We start from the raw sequence: 15,850 nt of genomic DNA, 5'->3' as shown, positions 1-15,850 counted from the left end.
CCTTTAAACAGGACCTGCCTCAGCCGTCTAGATATGCCTGTATAAGCTCCTTACTGCTGCTTTGTTGCTGAATTTATTATTTTTAGAAGAAACATGGTATTTACTATAATAAATAGTAGTATGCATACGATATTTGATGCTGGCCTCTTTCAGAAATTGAATGTTGGATTTTTGAGTGGCTGGCCATACTAGGATGTAGTGGAGCGGCATGCTGGAACAGCTGCTTATCTTTAATGCAGCAGGATGGTCTCTGCATGCTGCAGCACCCAGCACAGCTTACTCTTGCTCGCTCTGAATGAGCCAGATCCTCCCAGTAGGACCTGTGCTACTGGTATTGCTAGTGCTTCTCTTCATGGTACCACCACTCTTTTTGTTCTGGTTGATGAGCAGGAGATACTGGACAGTGCTTTTTTGAGGCTGTGCTCAGGCCCATGCGTTCAGTGCCTGTCCTGAGAAGGAATTGCTTCTGGTTCGGTATGCCAGTTTGGGACCGCACAGGTCACACTTGAATGTAGGCTGTTCCAAGCCTATTGTTGTAGCTTGGACATGGCTCAGGTTTGCTCACTGCGTATTTCAAAGCTGTGACGGTACAGTTAAAATGTAATCTCTTCTTTCTCTACCATCAGTCACTCGGCATCCGAAGAAGCCTCTGGCTCTGACTCCGCAAGCCAGTCTGAAAGTGAGCAGGGCAGCGAGCAGGGCAGCGAGTCAAACAGCAGCTCGGAGTCCTCTGAAAGTCAGTCTGAATCAGAAAGTGAATCAACGGGTTCAAAATCTCAGCAGACCCCTCCTGAAACCAAAGAAAAACCAGCCTCTAAGAAGGAAAGGATAGCAGATGTTAAAAAGGTATTGCCTCTGCTGCTCTGCATAGCTGTGTTACCCCTGTACTTGCCACGAAAGAGCAGGCAGCAGGACCTTAACAAAGCTGTCTTCAACATCCCTGCCTCTTTGCACATTGACCCAACAGCCTCCAACCTCTGGTGTCCCCAGGACGCTCGTTGGTTATTTGGTCCCGGTGCTTGTGCCCTGCTGGTGTCATCCTTGTTGTGATGGGACAGCCCTTTGGGCACCAGAGGGTGATGGGGCTGACTGATGCGAATGAGGGGCAGGTTTGCCCTCCACCTCTTGCTGCCCAGGAGGAAAAGGGTTTGCAGGTGTTTAATGCATGTGGTGTCCCGCTGGTTGCTGAGCACCTCCGCTGTACCAAAGCTGTGCCTTCAGTACCTACTTCACCTGAGGGATGGAGGCACCTGAGTAACACAGTGTGGTGTGAGGCGAGAAAGAGGAGTCCAAGAACCCATTTGGAGACAGGAACTTGGTGGACTGAATTTACTTGAAGGGAAGAAAATCAGGTTAGGTCAGGTCTGGGTTTTTTTTGTGTGTGCGTTTTTTGGTGGTAACTATCCTGTTCTTCTGAGCTGTGGTTTGCACTTAGCACAGCTTGCTCATGAGAGAGTTTTATGGAGAAAGTTGCTATGTACGTAAAGACTGAGAAGGAAGGGCAGAGCTTTCAGCCTGCACTCCCCACACATACCTGCAAGGGAGAAGGGAAGGATTGTGTTACCAGCTTCTCCCTCTCACAAATCTCTAGGCTGCCAGCTCAGCTCGTGTTCAGATGGGCAAGGAAAGATGTGTTTATAAGGCAGTTGTGGTAACACGATATTCAAATTTCTGTTTTATTGTTGACTGAAGGAAGTTTTCCTCTGTGGGGTTCCAAGAGCATGTCCCTTACAATAAACATTAAAATTATCCTGTGAAGGAGCGCATCCATACAGAAGGTGATAATTAGCATGGATGAGGCATGAAAAGGTCAGGGCACCCTCTAATAAGAAAGCCTCTCCCCTTGCTTAATTTCTCTGTTAATGGGCGTTTTCCTTAGCTAGGCTTAACCTAGGCATGTTGATACCTGTTCCCCTTGAATAAGCAATGCAATTAATTATTATATTACTGTTTATTTTGTATTTCTGTCTAGATACACCCGTGCAGGTGAGGTTAATTTGTATTAGATGCTATTCAGATTTGTCATGGGAGTCTATCCCTCATCCAAAACCTGTGCCATTTAAAAGATGAAAAGACAAGTTGTTCAGACGGTTTGGGGAGTATTTTGATGTTTTCTGTGGTGTGAATTTTTCTCTCTTCACTCGCGTGCCCAACAGATAAACACCTTCGCAATCTGTCTGTTGCAGTGTTACCCCATTCCTCCTTTAACAGTAGCAGAAAAATCGCTGGGCTGTAGCCTTCTATTCATCATGCTCTCAATCCCAAGTTACTGCTGCTTCTGGCAGTGTCTTTTGATTTCTTTTTCCTGCTAGTGGCTTGCAGAGACATTTCAGGACTGGAGGGAGAGAAGAAGCAGAAGGAGAATGAATAGGCTTAGAAAACTTAAGAGGATCAGGTCTGCTGCAGGAGAGAGGGATTGTTGGTGTAGGTGTTTGAGAGGCACATTGGTGGTTTCTGTCTACCCTGTAAATCATCCGGTGTCCTGTGTCACCAGCACAGCTCTGCATTCATATCCCTCAGGGCATCAGTTCCTGTCTCCCCCTTCTCCTCCTGTTCATCCAGCAAGAAGAGATGCCTGCTGTTAGGCAAAGTGTATTAAACAGTTGAGGGCCTGGTTACAACAAATAGAGCACAACCATTCCCAGTAGTCGGCTCTGCACATCCACATGTCCTGCGCTGCCAAACTGCATTTGCATCAGTCCATCCAGGAGAAGAACCGGCAGCACCGCTGCCTTGCCTTGCCTTGCCAAAGGACGGGGTGCCCTGGTCCATTTGCTGTCCACGCTGGGCCACAGAATTCACTTTTGAAGGTGGTGCTGGGCTCCTCAGGCAACTGGTGGGGTTTTCCCAATGGAAGGGAATTGTGGTGGAAGCTGTTAGCGACATTAAATTGTTCTTTTGGGTTGATATGTCCATTCATTCCACATGCAAGGTGTTGCCTCGTTACCTTCAGCACCGTTGCTTGCAGAGCGCTGGCTATCTCAACACTCTGTCCTTCAGCCTAAGTGAGCTGGAGGGTAATTTGTACACTGGTGGAAAGGTGGACCGTTGTAAAGATAATGCTCAGATAAAATATGCTGCTTTAGCGTGTTGCCAAATACCCCAGAATAACCATAATTTTTTTCAGCCAGTTTTTTAAAGGGTCCATCTACTGGTTGCTAATTCCCTAATGGTCTTACATTGATTTTTGAAAAAAAACCAAACAAACCACCATTCACCATCAAACTTTTCGAAAATGTTAGAAATAATTGGGGTGAAGCAGGCCTTCTGATGGTCTGTTTATTTTGCAGATGTGGGAAGAATATCCTGATGTTTATGGGGTTAGGAGGTCAAACCGAAGCAGACAAGAGCCGTCACGATTTAATATAAAAGATGAGGTAAGGAAAAAAAAAACCAAATGAGGGATTACTGCACATATAAAAACAACCAAACCCAAAGAGCAGAGGGAGGTCTCGTCTGCATTGCCTTGTAAACACCGAGTCCTGGCTTGGTGCATGGATGGAGCTCACAGTTAAGGTCCCAGTCCTGCGGTTGGATCCGCTTGGCCTGAGACCTCTGGAGTCAGCGGGACACGGTGTGGGCTGAGATCTGCATGCACTGGTCTGATTGCTGGAATGGGGTGTAATGCGAATCATGCTCTGCTGTAGAAATGTCCTGGAGATAAATGAGTCTGTAAAAAAAAAAAAAAAAAACAACAACCAAAAAAAACCACCCAAAAACAAACCCAAAACAACCCCAAAACACCAAAACAAAAACAACCAAAAAACCAGAACCAGAAAACCAAAACCACAACACAACACAGATCCAACCAGGAATAAAGGAAACCTCTCAGAAACACCTTATAACAACAAAACAGTCATTGTTGTACATCCTGGAATGGATCATGCTGATAAATGCGTTTGTGTGCGTCCCGCTTTGTGAACTATCACTTTTCTTTTGTTGAATTTTGGGAAGTCTTTCATGCTTCAGTTGGAGGTGACAAGTGGTCAAAGCCTGGCAGACAAACCTTCTAATTGTTGCTTTTCCTGTTTTTTTTTTTCCTGAAGATTTAGGAATTAGCTACCACCTTGACTTGCATCCAGCAGGCTTTCTGCATACAGCTGTTCATCTGTAGGTCTTCAGGAAGGTTGAGTAGCTGTAGCAAAGGGGAAAGAAAAAAAGAGAGAAGTTTAGACTGAAAGTAGAGCCTGGAGCTTAAAGCTAGGTGCAGGACCGCGTGGTTGGGAATCTGAAGATAAAGCTTTTCAGCTGAGCAGGAGCCCAGTGGTGCTCTCTGACCATAGGGCTACTTGTGCTTTGCCACTGAAATGTGCGTTTTGATGCTCGAGGGGCCCGAGTCATGTGGCAAATGCAGGTCTCCAGCTCCTCGCTCTGTGCATTATTGAGCCTTGTGGCACCTGCAGTACCACCACCTGCCCCCCCCCCCCCCCCCCCCCCCCCCGCCCCCGACTCCTGTGCTGGATGTCCCACATAGCAGCAGGTTAGGAAGGGGCTTGGGGCACATCATTGACTTAGCTTTTGTTTTCCTTTTCAAGTTCGGCAAAGCCCAAGCTTGCTGGCCGCCTCTCTGTGCGATGCCCCGGCATGCACTGTGCTGGCGATGTCACACCCACCACCGACCTCCACTGCAGACCCAAGTGCCCTGTTAGGGGCTCAGGTAAGTCCCATCTTTTTTTGTTTTACAATATTACGTGGTTTTGCAAATGTTGTTTTCTTTTTCGAGATCTTTATTTCCTACTACTTAAGGTACGATAAAGTTTTTTTTAAAAAAATAAATCTGAGATGTAAAAACTTTGCTATACCACAAAATATTGTAAAAAACAAAAAAAAAAAGTCCTTCCAATGACCCCAATGATCCCATCGCCACCTTTGTGGAATGGGAAGCCAAATTCAACAAAATTGGACCCACCCCTTCCCCTCTCTCTCCCCAAAGGAACACTGGTCCCCATAGGGCAACTCCCATCTGCAGCAGAGTCCGGTGGAGGGTGTGACGTGTCAGGAGCACAGTGCTGAGGCCTCGTGAAGAGCAGGAGGAGATGGAAAGTCTTGCTTTTGGAAGACCTAAACGCCAAGAGGGAGGAAGTAGCGTAGCTCGAGCCTGCATGGTGCTGAGGCCTCCTTGCTGCTGCTGGAGCTGGCAGAAACCCAAGGCGCTTGTCACCTCTTAAGTTTGCTTTTTACCTTTACAGGGTTAATCCTGTCGCCAGTGACCTGCTCTTGTTCCTTGCTGCTTGGGACTTCCAGCACAGTGTCTAGGAGCTTTTAATTGCCTTCTTCCCTAACGCTTCTCTGCAGTATTAGCAAACAGCATCGCTTAGGCAGCGTGGCAGGCTCAGAGCGCAGAATGAGAATCACCCATCACACCTGCCCGCGTGCTGCCCCGTGACTCACCCTGATCGGGGGAGATGTTGCGTAGGTGGGGGTGGTTCAGTTCTTTGGGGCACTGTTCAATCACTGGTCTGTCCTCTGAGACCAGCAGTTCGGGTAGGGTTATTTCTGTGTTAGAAATGATTGCCTTCTGGGAACTGCCCGTAAGGCCACCGGCACGTTGTGTAGGTCTCCGAGCTGTAGTCGGGGAGGGTGAAACCCAGCGATCGATGCGAAGGCGTGGGCTGAAAGATGAGGAAGCGAAAGCGGAGTTTTGCATGGGGGCACAGAGCGGCTCAGAGAGCTAGAGCTGTCTCCAGGAATAAGGGCACACCTGAGTTTTTTAGTAAAAACGGTACTTGCACATGCATTTTCTCTGCAGTTAATGAATTGGCTTGAAGTTTCAGCAAGGGGATGTGAGACATGCAGGGCCAGGTGCCTTTCAGAGTGTTCTGGGGCAGTCAAGAAATAAACGTGCCCAAAACAGGCACAGTCTTTTTGCTGTAAAAAGGGTGGTTTCAGATTGGAGTTGGCAATAAATGGCGTGGTGCATCTTTTCTGTGAGAGGCCATAAGTCATGCACCAGAGGTGTTCCCAAAATACAGTTGGTTTTATTATTGAGAAAAATATCTGCTCATTTGCATTTTGATCGGTGCTTCACCTCACATATTTGCTGAAAGTTCAAACACTGCCAGTATCACAGGGAAAGAGAAGTTTGGCAGACATAAGAAAACTAACGGGGTGAGCTGAGATTCTCCAGCTTTTCTGGAGTGCTAGAGCTTGGCCTCTGTTAAGCCTGCAATGAGCAAATCCTCACTTTGACTTTACTCTGAAATATTTCTTGCCTCTGTTTAAGCAAGGCTTCATCTCTCCTAGTAGGCAGCATGAGCTCGAGAGGCTCAGCTGGACCATGCCCATGGCCTTGAGTCTCCATTTCTCCTGTCCTGAGCTAGCAGCAAGGATGCTCACGGACAGCCTGTGGGACTAGAACATTTAGACTGCTGCTGCATTGCTCTGCTTGGTGCTACGTGTGCAGTATCATCATGTTTTGTGCAGCGTTACTCCACGGCAGAATACAGCATATTTAGTCTAGTAAAAGTGTGCACACTATGCACTGGGAGAAAGAATAAATTGGATGGGAGGAGTCAGGCATGGAGAGGGAGGGCTGGTCCCTTCAGCTGGAGGTGGGGAAAGCATGTTTTAAGAGTCCAATTGCTGGTCCAGTTGGAAATGGTGGTGCAGGAGCAAGATGGGCACATCTGTAGTGTTTGGTAGGGAAAGGGGGATCTAGGAAGGCAAGGCATCTTCCCCCTTGGCCACAGCAGCAGCACCCTAGAGGGGCAGCCTGAGCCCAGCCGAGTTTTGCCAGTGCTGGTAGGCAGGCTCTGAGAGCCAGCAGTGTGTGCCCCCAGCGTCTCTGGCTGGGCTGAACAAAAACCCTGGTGGGGACTGGAGACCGATTGTGTCAGCTTGAGCTTGTGTCGTTCAGGGATGTGATGTTACCAAAATTCAAGTTGCGTGTGATTTCCCAGCCAGTCTGCTTCCCGGCGATGGTGGGTGGCAGGCTGGAGCGCGGATGGGACCTCAGGTGTGTGCTCTGGACCTGGCATGCTCCCAGCTCTCTGGTTATCAGCTGTGCTTCCTTAACTGAGGAATTTGCCACCAGCCAGAGCCTGTGGGTTGATGTCGATAATGGTGTTTACAAGCACAAGCTCTGTTTGTGCTGTAGAGTCCAGGGCCGAGGTGCAGATCTCAGCCTTGGGCTGATTGGAGCAAGTCCACGTAGAGTTTTGCAGCTGGGTCCTCAAACGTGGATTTAAGCAGAATTAAGAGGTTGCTAAAACGTGCTTGTGCTTTTTTAAAACAAAATTTGTTATTATTTCTGTATAAGATGGTAGAAAGCAGCTTTCAGCCGGGGCTGGAGCCTGGCACCCCGGGGTCAGGAGTTGGTGAGAAGGAGACACGGGTTGGAGGTAGGCGAGGGAGTGGGGAGGAGATGCTGCGTCACTGGGGCTGCAGGGATGGCACTTCCCAGCACTTGGGACAGCGAGGATGTGGGAGCACGAGGCAGGCAGATGACTCAGGCTGGGGATGGGGACTGGCTGTGTCAGAGGAGATAGAGCTGGGCTTGACACGCATCCCAAAAAGACAGTGATGCCTTTGAAAAATGTAACTGAAGGCGGCTGAATTGCAGTCGTGAGTTAAATGTTTCAAGGCAGGAAGAGGTAAGGAAAAGACGTGTCATTAAGAGATAGCATCAGCTTTGTAGAGACAGTGGTAGAGCAGGGGGAGAGTAGAGGCATGAGGAAAATGGACAAAAGAAACTTGGAAAATGGGATTTTTGGCAAAAAAGTGGAGTTAGTTTCAGAGAGCCAAAGGTTGTATTTGGTTTTCTCCAAATCTGATCTTCTGTGACGCAAAGCAGAAATAAAATCCACCTCTTTCTACTTGTGGTTTGCCAAAAGACAGCGAAAAATAAATGTGCGTTGACGGACAGCTCTCAAAAAAACATGCCAAAATTGGAATGGCAAAGCAGCACGCTTCAGAAAGCAGATAAGACATTAAAGGGGGGGGGGGGGGGGTAAGGAAGACTTTTAAACTTTGCTTGTTGAAACTGAAATCTGTGGAATGCTTGGCTTGTGTTGCAAAGGGTAGGTAGGTCTCTCTGCGGTGTTTGCCAGTCACTTGCTTCCTGGATGCTTGGTAAATGAGACAGGGATTTCATGCAGGGCCTTGAAACAGGTGGATGAACACGTGTTTGTAGTAAGATACGGTTCAAAAGGTGCTGTTGTGTCACATGTAAATCTGACACCAAACCACAGTGAAATTCAGCAAAGCTCTTGGTCTAGTGTGGCATCCAGTATTTCAGTATATTTTAATGGAAACAGTGATGCAAGTGAGAGGGAAAATTCTGTTGGTGGAAGGGAAACTGGAAAGTGGAAATAAAGGATCTAGAAAGCAATCAGGAGGGTGGGCCATGCCTCTCCAGAGCCTTGACTTTTTCATGTTGCAGCTCGCACAGTTTCAAAAAATGACTGCGAACAGCTCTTGGTTGTAAGCTTTGCTAGCTGTATCCAGGAGGGTGGTAGGGGTACCAGGAGATGCAAACTGGGGTACTGGTGGTGAGCAGGCATTACCTGGAGCTAAAGCTCAGTACTGCTGCAAAAGCAGCATGAAGCAGATTTCCAGTAAGCGTGTAGAACAAGGTGTCTCGGAGGCTGCTTCTGTCATTTTAATACTCCTTTAGAAATCTCACATTGGTTTCGTCAGTTTTGTCCCTGCTGGTTTGTATTTTCTAGAGCAAGTGTATAAGGCAAAGTAATCTTTTGGTTGATGGGTGTCATTTGTGTGGTAATCTGTTTTTTTTATGGTTGACTAGTTTTTACGAAAATGGGGTTGTGTACAACCAGCCTAAAGGTTGGGGGGGGTGGGTGTTTTTTTTTTAGCTGTCTTGGTCTGTAGGAGTTAATGACGCCCACATTTAAAATAGTACAGCAAGGAGTTAGAATATCTCTGGATATATTTAGCCAGCGAGACTTCACTGGTGGAGACTGGAGGATTAGGAGGAAGGAAAGCAGCAGGGCACGGCCCTGATGCAGTCAGGTCCTCAGTCACTTTTGCTGTGGGAGGAAAAAAAAACCCAACAGGAAAGCAGGGACACTCTTGTGATGAGAATATTGTCTGTTTATGAGAATTTCCTTCCTTATAGGAAGTTTCTTTAATGAAGGAAGAGAAGATAATGCATTTGTTGTGAAAGTGCAGCCACAGAATCACAGAAACCAAACCCAAACAACCCCAAATACTGCAGGTTCCTGCTGAAATGGCAGGTATGGGCGCTCTTGAAAGTACATGCAGCCACTGCACTTTCAGTTAAAAGCCTTGTAAAACAGCTAAGCCTTAGCACTGTGGCAAGCCCTGAAAGCGCAAAGTCACACTGCTGCCTGATTTTCGAGCATCAGGCAGGAGAGGTGCGCACCTTGCAACGCAGGTTGCAGCAGCGCCTGGGTGGTGCGAGGTTTGGTGGGTTCAATTCACCCTGTGGTTTTGTAATCCAGGGGGTGTCGCACTGTCTGCTGAGATGGCATCTGCCAGGTGTTGGAGGTTGATGCTGAGGGGTAGGTGGGTCGCAGCCTTGTGCATCCCCAGCTCAGGGACTCCAGGACAGCTGTTGTAGTAGATTTCTCCAGCCTTTCTGCAGAGTTACCTTCTTCACGCTGAGAGTGCGGCAGCAGTAACCAGACTGGTGCCGGGGAGCTGGCTGCTCTCTTGCAGCCCCGTCACACCAAAGCATCCTTCCAGCACTGCAGTGAAAGAGCAGGCAGGCTGTGTCCGAGCTCAGACCACGTGCATGCGTTTCAGTTGTATCCTTGAGGAGACAGTCCAGAGCAAAGCCTACAACCTGATTTTCTTTCTTTTCAATTAAAGGCAAGTAGCGAATCTGAAAATGACAGCCCAAAAAGAAGAGGCCAGAAGCAAATGAAAAAACCGTAAGTTTCTAGGGAAAGGGTTTTGAATGGTGATACTTGGCTTTGTTTTGTTTTTCAGAATGGTAGTATTTGATTGATCGCTAGGTGTTGTCAACACGGTGAGCTTGTAAAATAAGTTCTTTAATATTTCCAGTAATAATAGTTCGGATGACTGAAACTGAAGTATGAATATGGATCTACAGATGGGTAGAATCTCCCAACTTTTCTTTCATTTATATTTTCCCACTTGCCTGTGATGGAATCTGGACAAGTCAGGGTCACTTTCTGTTGTCAGTCTTCCAGTTCTCCATCAGGTTACTTATTCTCCTTCGGATGTACTTAAAATAGTTTAACCCCTTCTCCATCCACCTTTTTGATTAACAGAGAATAAGAAGTCAAATTATTGTCCTCTTTTATCTTTTATAACCCTCTATTAAAACAAAAGAACTTCCATAAAGGATATTTTGGATGTCTGATCACCATAACCGAGTTCACCTACAGTCATATTTTACTGCTCTTTTCCATCTAAGTACCTTTTTGTTTTTCCAAACACTAAAGTGAACTGAAGGGGCTACAAGTTGCCTGTTGGAGAGAACTTACACGGCCACATGATCCTGCTCCCTTTCTCCTGTTTCTTGTCTTTTAATTTTTCATTTAGTTGTACACATCAGTGCAGGAGGGAAGGTAATAAAGCACAGGTCCTCCCTGTTGTAGTGTGGACCTCTCTGGGCAAGGGGAATAATCCCTGTGGACTCTCCATGTCCCCTTGGAGAGAGGAGGGGCTCCTTCAAAGGGCATTTCAGAGCTGCAGCTTTGCTCTGACCTGTCCACGGAGAACATGCTTCCTTCCACTAATGGTACAGTATGATTTGCCTTCACACTTGGAAACTTTAATTGCCTGAATTTGGATGGCAGGAGACTTCTTGCTCCATTTTCCAGGCTACAAGGGAGGTCATATAACTGTGCACATTGTGGCTTGTACGCCATAAGTGAAAGTGAGCACTTCTCTTAAGATTTTTCCAGCCCATTTCAGAAACAGAAAAGAAAATTAAATAAATCAAAGCACTTTCCCACCCAGCTGTAAGAAGTACAACTCTGCCACAAGCACTGTTGTAGTATGTGTTAAGAGCCGCTCTTACTCAAGATACACTGCCCAATACCTGAACTGAAACCTAGGTGACTGAGGCTTCTTCCTAAAAGCAGAGAATCACCCCATAAAATCACCCATGCATTGCACTGGCCAACCGAGAGTGCAGTTTTGAACTTTGCCTCGTAACTGTGGCCTGCTAGCATTAACCTAGATGGCTTGGGTGTCTGTTTATCCAAGTATTTGTGTTGAAATATGATTGCCCTTCGTGACCTACATTTCTGACTCTAGAAGTAAATGGAAAAGAGATGTTTCTGGTGAAGAGGAGGATGAAGATGGAGGGGAGCAAGGCACCAGTGGAGAGAGTGAGCCTGAACCGAAGAAAGTTAAAGCAAGAAGACCTGCTCAAAGGAGGTAAGGAGCGCTTGGTTCAGTCTTGTCTGTCTTTCTGCATGTCTTTTCTGCCTGTGCTTGGCAGGGAGGTAATCTGTAGTTGTCACTAAATAATGTGGTTTTATTTCCTGCGATATTGCCCTTGTTTACAACCTAGTAAACCTAGGACCTAGTTACTGTCTTTACCTATTTCATGCTCCAGTGAGTGATGCATTGGTTTTTGTGGTAGTTAACAGCGACTGTGTCTCTAGGAGTCCAATATTTGAGATTCATGCTTTCTTAAAGATTTACTAAAATGGATCTTCATGTAAAACACGCTGTATTATGGCTTTATTAATTCTGATTTTAGAACAGTGGCCAAAACCAATGTTAAAAAGCCTCACAAACCCCTGCGTGGGAAGAAGAGAAAGAGGCCAGACTCATCTGAAGATGACGATGATGACGAAGATGATGAGACTCCCAAGAGACAAACTCGCCGAAGAGCAGCCAAAAATGTCAGGTATCAACAAGTGTGGGGCTGCTTGGTGATGCAGGTCGGCTGGCTGGGGAAGGGGGGGCACCAGTGGGCCCTGACTGCCCGTGTGACCCTGCAGAGACCCTGCCCTCCCCTGCAGGTAGCTGTTGGCAGAGATGTGATTCTTTTGATGGGTTCATGCTGCAAACACAGGACTTCTCTTTACCTTGTTTTGCCACCTGTAAAGGAGGAAATATTTACCAGTCCCTCTTAGAGAAATGTGAGGAGGTTTGCATAATGTTTCTAACACACTCTCAGATGAGATTAAGAACTGCAATTAATAGATTAAAATGAGTGAAAGGGAGCATCTGTGCTCGACTGGACCAAGTGTCTGGAAATGGCTGATAGGTACTGTCTTGGGACAGAGTATCAAGACATGGTGGAGGTAAACCATTATCTGTTCCCCAATGCCTTCTCACCTTTTGGCAGTCCTAATAAAGGACTTGCAAAGAGCCACTCAAATAATATTTTTTGGTAGTTAAACGCTCATCAAAGATGAGAAGTTTAGCTCCTAGGGTGGTATAGGCACCCATGCAGCCTTTTGATACTCTGCAGCCTCCATTGTTAAACATAAAATAATCTTTCATTGGATAGAGGAGACTTTCTCTGTTGATGACCTTGCTTCTGCTGCAGGGGTTGTTCCATCTCATTATGGAGCATCTGGTGTTGGCCAGGGTCAGAAAAACTATATAGACAAGATAGACTATTAGTCTGATAAAGTGTAGCTATCTGAGCGGGGGAAAAACCGCTGAACAGCTAAGAAAAGAAATGCATGTGTGACTATGCAGTCAACCACGAGATAAATGCTGGAGAAGGTTTGCCCCAGTCCATGCCATTCTCTGTGTTTCTAGACTGGAAAGTCGAGGGCTTTTGATCAGTTTGGTTTTTATCTTGTTCAGTTACAAAGAAGATGATGATTTTGAGACGGATTCTGATGACCTGATAGAGATGACTGGGGAAGGAGCTGATGAACAGCAAGACAACAGTGAAACTATTGAGAAAGTCTTAGACATCAGGCTTGGAAAAAAAGGAGGTGCGTAGTTCTGGAAAAAGCCTTTATTTCTAGTGTCAATCATGTGCAATCACAGTTTCTCTTGAGCTGGTGCAATGCTGTTGCAACTTCAAAGTGGGGCCAAGGGTTTCAGCACTCTTTACCCTTTCCTCTAGGCCTCTTATTTATGTCTTCTAGCAGCTTTTGTAAAATGCAGTATTGAAAAATGTAAAACGTCAAGTTTATGTGCTTGGCAGCTTTCATTTAGGGTGCATACATTTTAAAGATGCAGTCATTGTTCTGCAATTCTTGCTTTTCCCTTCTTTGAAATACAGCATAAATCTTCTAGTAGAGTCAGTTTTCATAGCTCCATTGACAAAGTCATAATGAAAATAAAGCCGATGTTTTGTTCTCGTAGCCTTACAGAAGTGTTTTTGTAAAACTGAATGGTTGTGAACATTTTCAGGAGACCTTTGAATTATACTTAAAGGCGTTTATAACAGACTTAAAAAGATTCTGTTACATAGAAAACTTCTGAGTGCCTGTCTTATTGGGTTGCAGAATCTGTAGGATATTCTTTGTGCTGTCACAAAAGATGTATTAGAAAAATAACTTTCTGCTCTAATGCAGTTCATGTCCAATACACGATAGCAAAGGTACTGACTGCAGCCTGATTTCTTTCGCAGCCACTGGTGCTTCCACTACAGTGTATGCAACTGAAGCCAACGGCAACCCGAGCGCTGACTTTGATCCTGAAAAGGATGAGGGAGAAGTTCAGTACCTGATCAAATGGAAAGGCTGGTCATACATCCATAGCACATGGGAGAGTGAAGAGTCCCTGCAGCAGCAGAAAGTGAAGGGCCTGAAAAAGCTGGAAAACTTCAAGAAAAAAGAGGAGGAGATCAAGCAATGGTATGCTTTACTTCAACCAGTGATTTGGCCTTGGGGAAATCTTTTTTTAGGAGAGGTTTGCGGAGTCATGACTGAGAACATTTGATTTCTTCTTGAAAAGCATGTTTCATCCAAAGCAACTGTTTTCAGGGCACAACGCTCACATCTCTCTTTGCCTGCTGATGAACATCCTCCCTCATAGAGGTGGTGTCCGTGCTGTGGTCTTGAGAGAGGAAGGGACACAAAATCCACAATATTGCCACAACCCAGGCTTAAGAGTTGGGGTAGCTGACAAAAAAAAAGTGGTGCCCGCATTTACTTGGCCCTGGCGGTGACACGAGGGCTTACAGCCTTATTGACTCTTGCTAATTGTGGGCTTATCTGTGTGCAAGTTTTGGCATCAGTTTATGTCCAACCTCCCCGGGAATTGTAAGGGGAGCTATGGTGTGTTTCCAAAGTGTTACAGCTGGAGTAGCAGCTTCCATCTGTGACTCTGGTATTGAGGCTGATTCTTGCCGCAGTATAAGGCATCACTTAATAAGGAGACAGTGTGAACATCTGTGACGTTCGCTTCTCAGTAGTGATTTATAGTTATAGTTTAAGAAATATATAAGCAGTAGTTTGCTTCAGTAACTTGTCTGAATGACAGAACCGTATAGGAAAGGAGAATTTCTATATGTGGCCTCAGAAGCATTATAGTGTGTTTTTGTTCTGGATTGTTTTTGCATCTAGGCTGGGCAAGGTATCACCTGAAGATGTAGAATATTTCAACTGCCAACAAGAGCTAGCTTCAGAGCTCAACAAACAGTATCAAATTGTGGAGAGAGTAATTGGTAAGTGGACCCAACACTTTTGTAAAGGGGTGAAGTGGGAGTGGGAACTTTAATAGCTAGTGACAGCAGAATGACTGTATGGCACTCTCTTCTTCCTGGTCCTTCAGTATCTCCAGAGAAAGAAACCTGGTGTTAACTGTATTTCAGTGTATGAAATCCACGGGTTTGAAGAAATGCAGGTTTACAAATCAGTCGCTCTCCTTGCCTGAAGTGTGGGATGATACGGTAGTTTCCAAGAGGATGTTGAGGTTGCTGCTGCTGAAGTTCTTCGACTTCAGCCCTTTGGATGCAAGGTGTTTGCATCCAAAGCAGCAGTACAGGTCTGGCTTGTATGAGGACCGCTTTATGTGACGTGGTTGAGGATGTGGTTAGGCTGCAAGGCTGCACAGGGGTGAGATTTTCATGATCGCTACTAAAAATAAAACCAGGGCTTCCTGAGCACTTCAGTAATACCACAGTCATGTCAGTCATAGGTGCCAGCATCCAGTTTCTTTGGGATTGGCTTGGAGAGCTATTTAACCCATTTCCAATACAATTCCTGTAAAAACGGATGGGGTGTATGGCAGCGGCAGCCTGCCTGCCCTGCTCCATCTGCTGGCTGCCAGCACTCCAAACCCTTCCTTCCCTTCTGTCTCCACACACAGCTGTGAAGACCAGCAAGTCCGCCACGGGACATTCGGATTTCCCAGGTAAAGGAGTGTTTTTTGGTCCCTATAAACTTTTCCTACTGGTTGAGACCTGTCTTGTGGCTGTATGGGTGGTTCAGACTGCCCCTCTGTGAACCACTCTTGTGGTGCAGCCACAGAACCACAGTTGCTGAGGTTTGGGCTTTTTTGCATATTTTGCAGCAAACAGTCGCAAAACATCCTCAAATGACCCTGAATACCTCTGTAAGTGGATGGGGCTGCCCTATGCCGAGTGCAGCTGGGAAGATGAGGCTCTGATAAGCAAGAAATTTCAGCACTGCATTGACAGCTTCAACAACCGCAACAACTCCAAAACCATTCCCACCCGGGACTGCAAGGTTTGCTTAATTCTCTCCTGTTGCTGGGTTTCTTCAGGCTGGGTGATGACACGAGCGGTGGGGATGTGTAATGTTGTAAGGACAAATGCCAGAGATCATTTTCCTATCCTCCCACCAGTGTTTGAATGGTTGTTTGCCTTTCTTGTATTGTACTTCAGGCAGAGATGTGAACCCCTTTTAGTTTGATTTACTCCTTGCACAGTGAGAATGTTACGTCCCCCTGGAGAGTGGGAGTCTTCATTAATCCTTGCAAAGTGCTTCCTCCTCAGAAGGAGCTGCAGCAG

General features: G+C 46.2%; 1 protein-coding gene across 18 annotated transcripts in view; it reads left to right on the top strand.

Moving 5' to 3' along the window:
• Positions 1 to 15,850, top strand: part of CHD2 (chromodomain helicase DNA binding protein 2) — an 87,639-nt gene that overhangs the window by 48,399 nt on the left and 23,390 nt on the right. For 11 of the 18 annotated variants that reach the window (XM_040601158.1, XM_040601161.1, XM_040601162.1 and 8 more), the window contains 10 exons: positions 627 to 846; positions 3,291 to 3,377; positions 9,793 to 9,854; positions 11,212 to 11,334; positions 11,663 to 11,812; positions 12,727 to 12,860; positions 13,505 to 13,730; positions 14,442 to 14,542; positions 15,187 to 15,231; positions 15,391 to 15,566. In XM_040601158.1, the coding sequence (XP_040457092.1) occupies positions 627 to 846; positions 3,291 to 3,377; positions 9,793 to 9,854; positions 11,212 to 11,334; positions 11,663 to 11,812; positions 12,727 to 12,860; positions 13,505 to 13,730; positions 14,442 to 14,542; positions 15,187 to 15,231; positions 15,391 to 15,566 (1,324 nt within the window). Of the gene's footprint in view, positions 1 to 626; positions 847 to 3,288; positions 3,378 to 4,535; positions 4,658 to 9,792; positions 9,855 to 11,211; positions 11,335 to 11,662; positions 11,813 to 12,726; positions 12,861 to 13,504; positions 13,731 to 14,441; positions 14,543 to 15,186; positions 15,232 to 15,390; positions 15,567 to 15,850 lie in introns of those variants that run through there. The other 7 variants (XM_040601165.1, XM_040601171.1, XM_040601168.1 and 4 more) reach the window with 7 other exon arrangements.

This window comes from Falco naumanni, chromosome 7 (assembly GCF_017639655.2).
Source record: "Falco naumanni isolate bFalNau1 chromosome 7, bFalNau1.pat, whole genome shotgun sequence".
Taxonomy (NCBI): domain Eukaryota; kingdom Metazoa; phylum Chordata; class Aves; order Falconiformes; family Falconidae; genus Falco; species Falco naumanni.
Note: the sequence above shows the minus strand (reverse complement) of the source record. Positions and strands in the feature narration are given on the sequence as shown.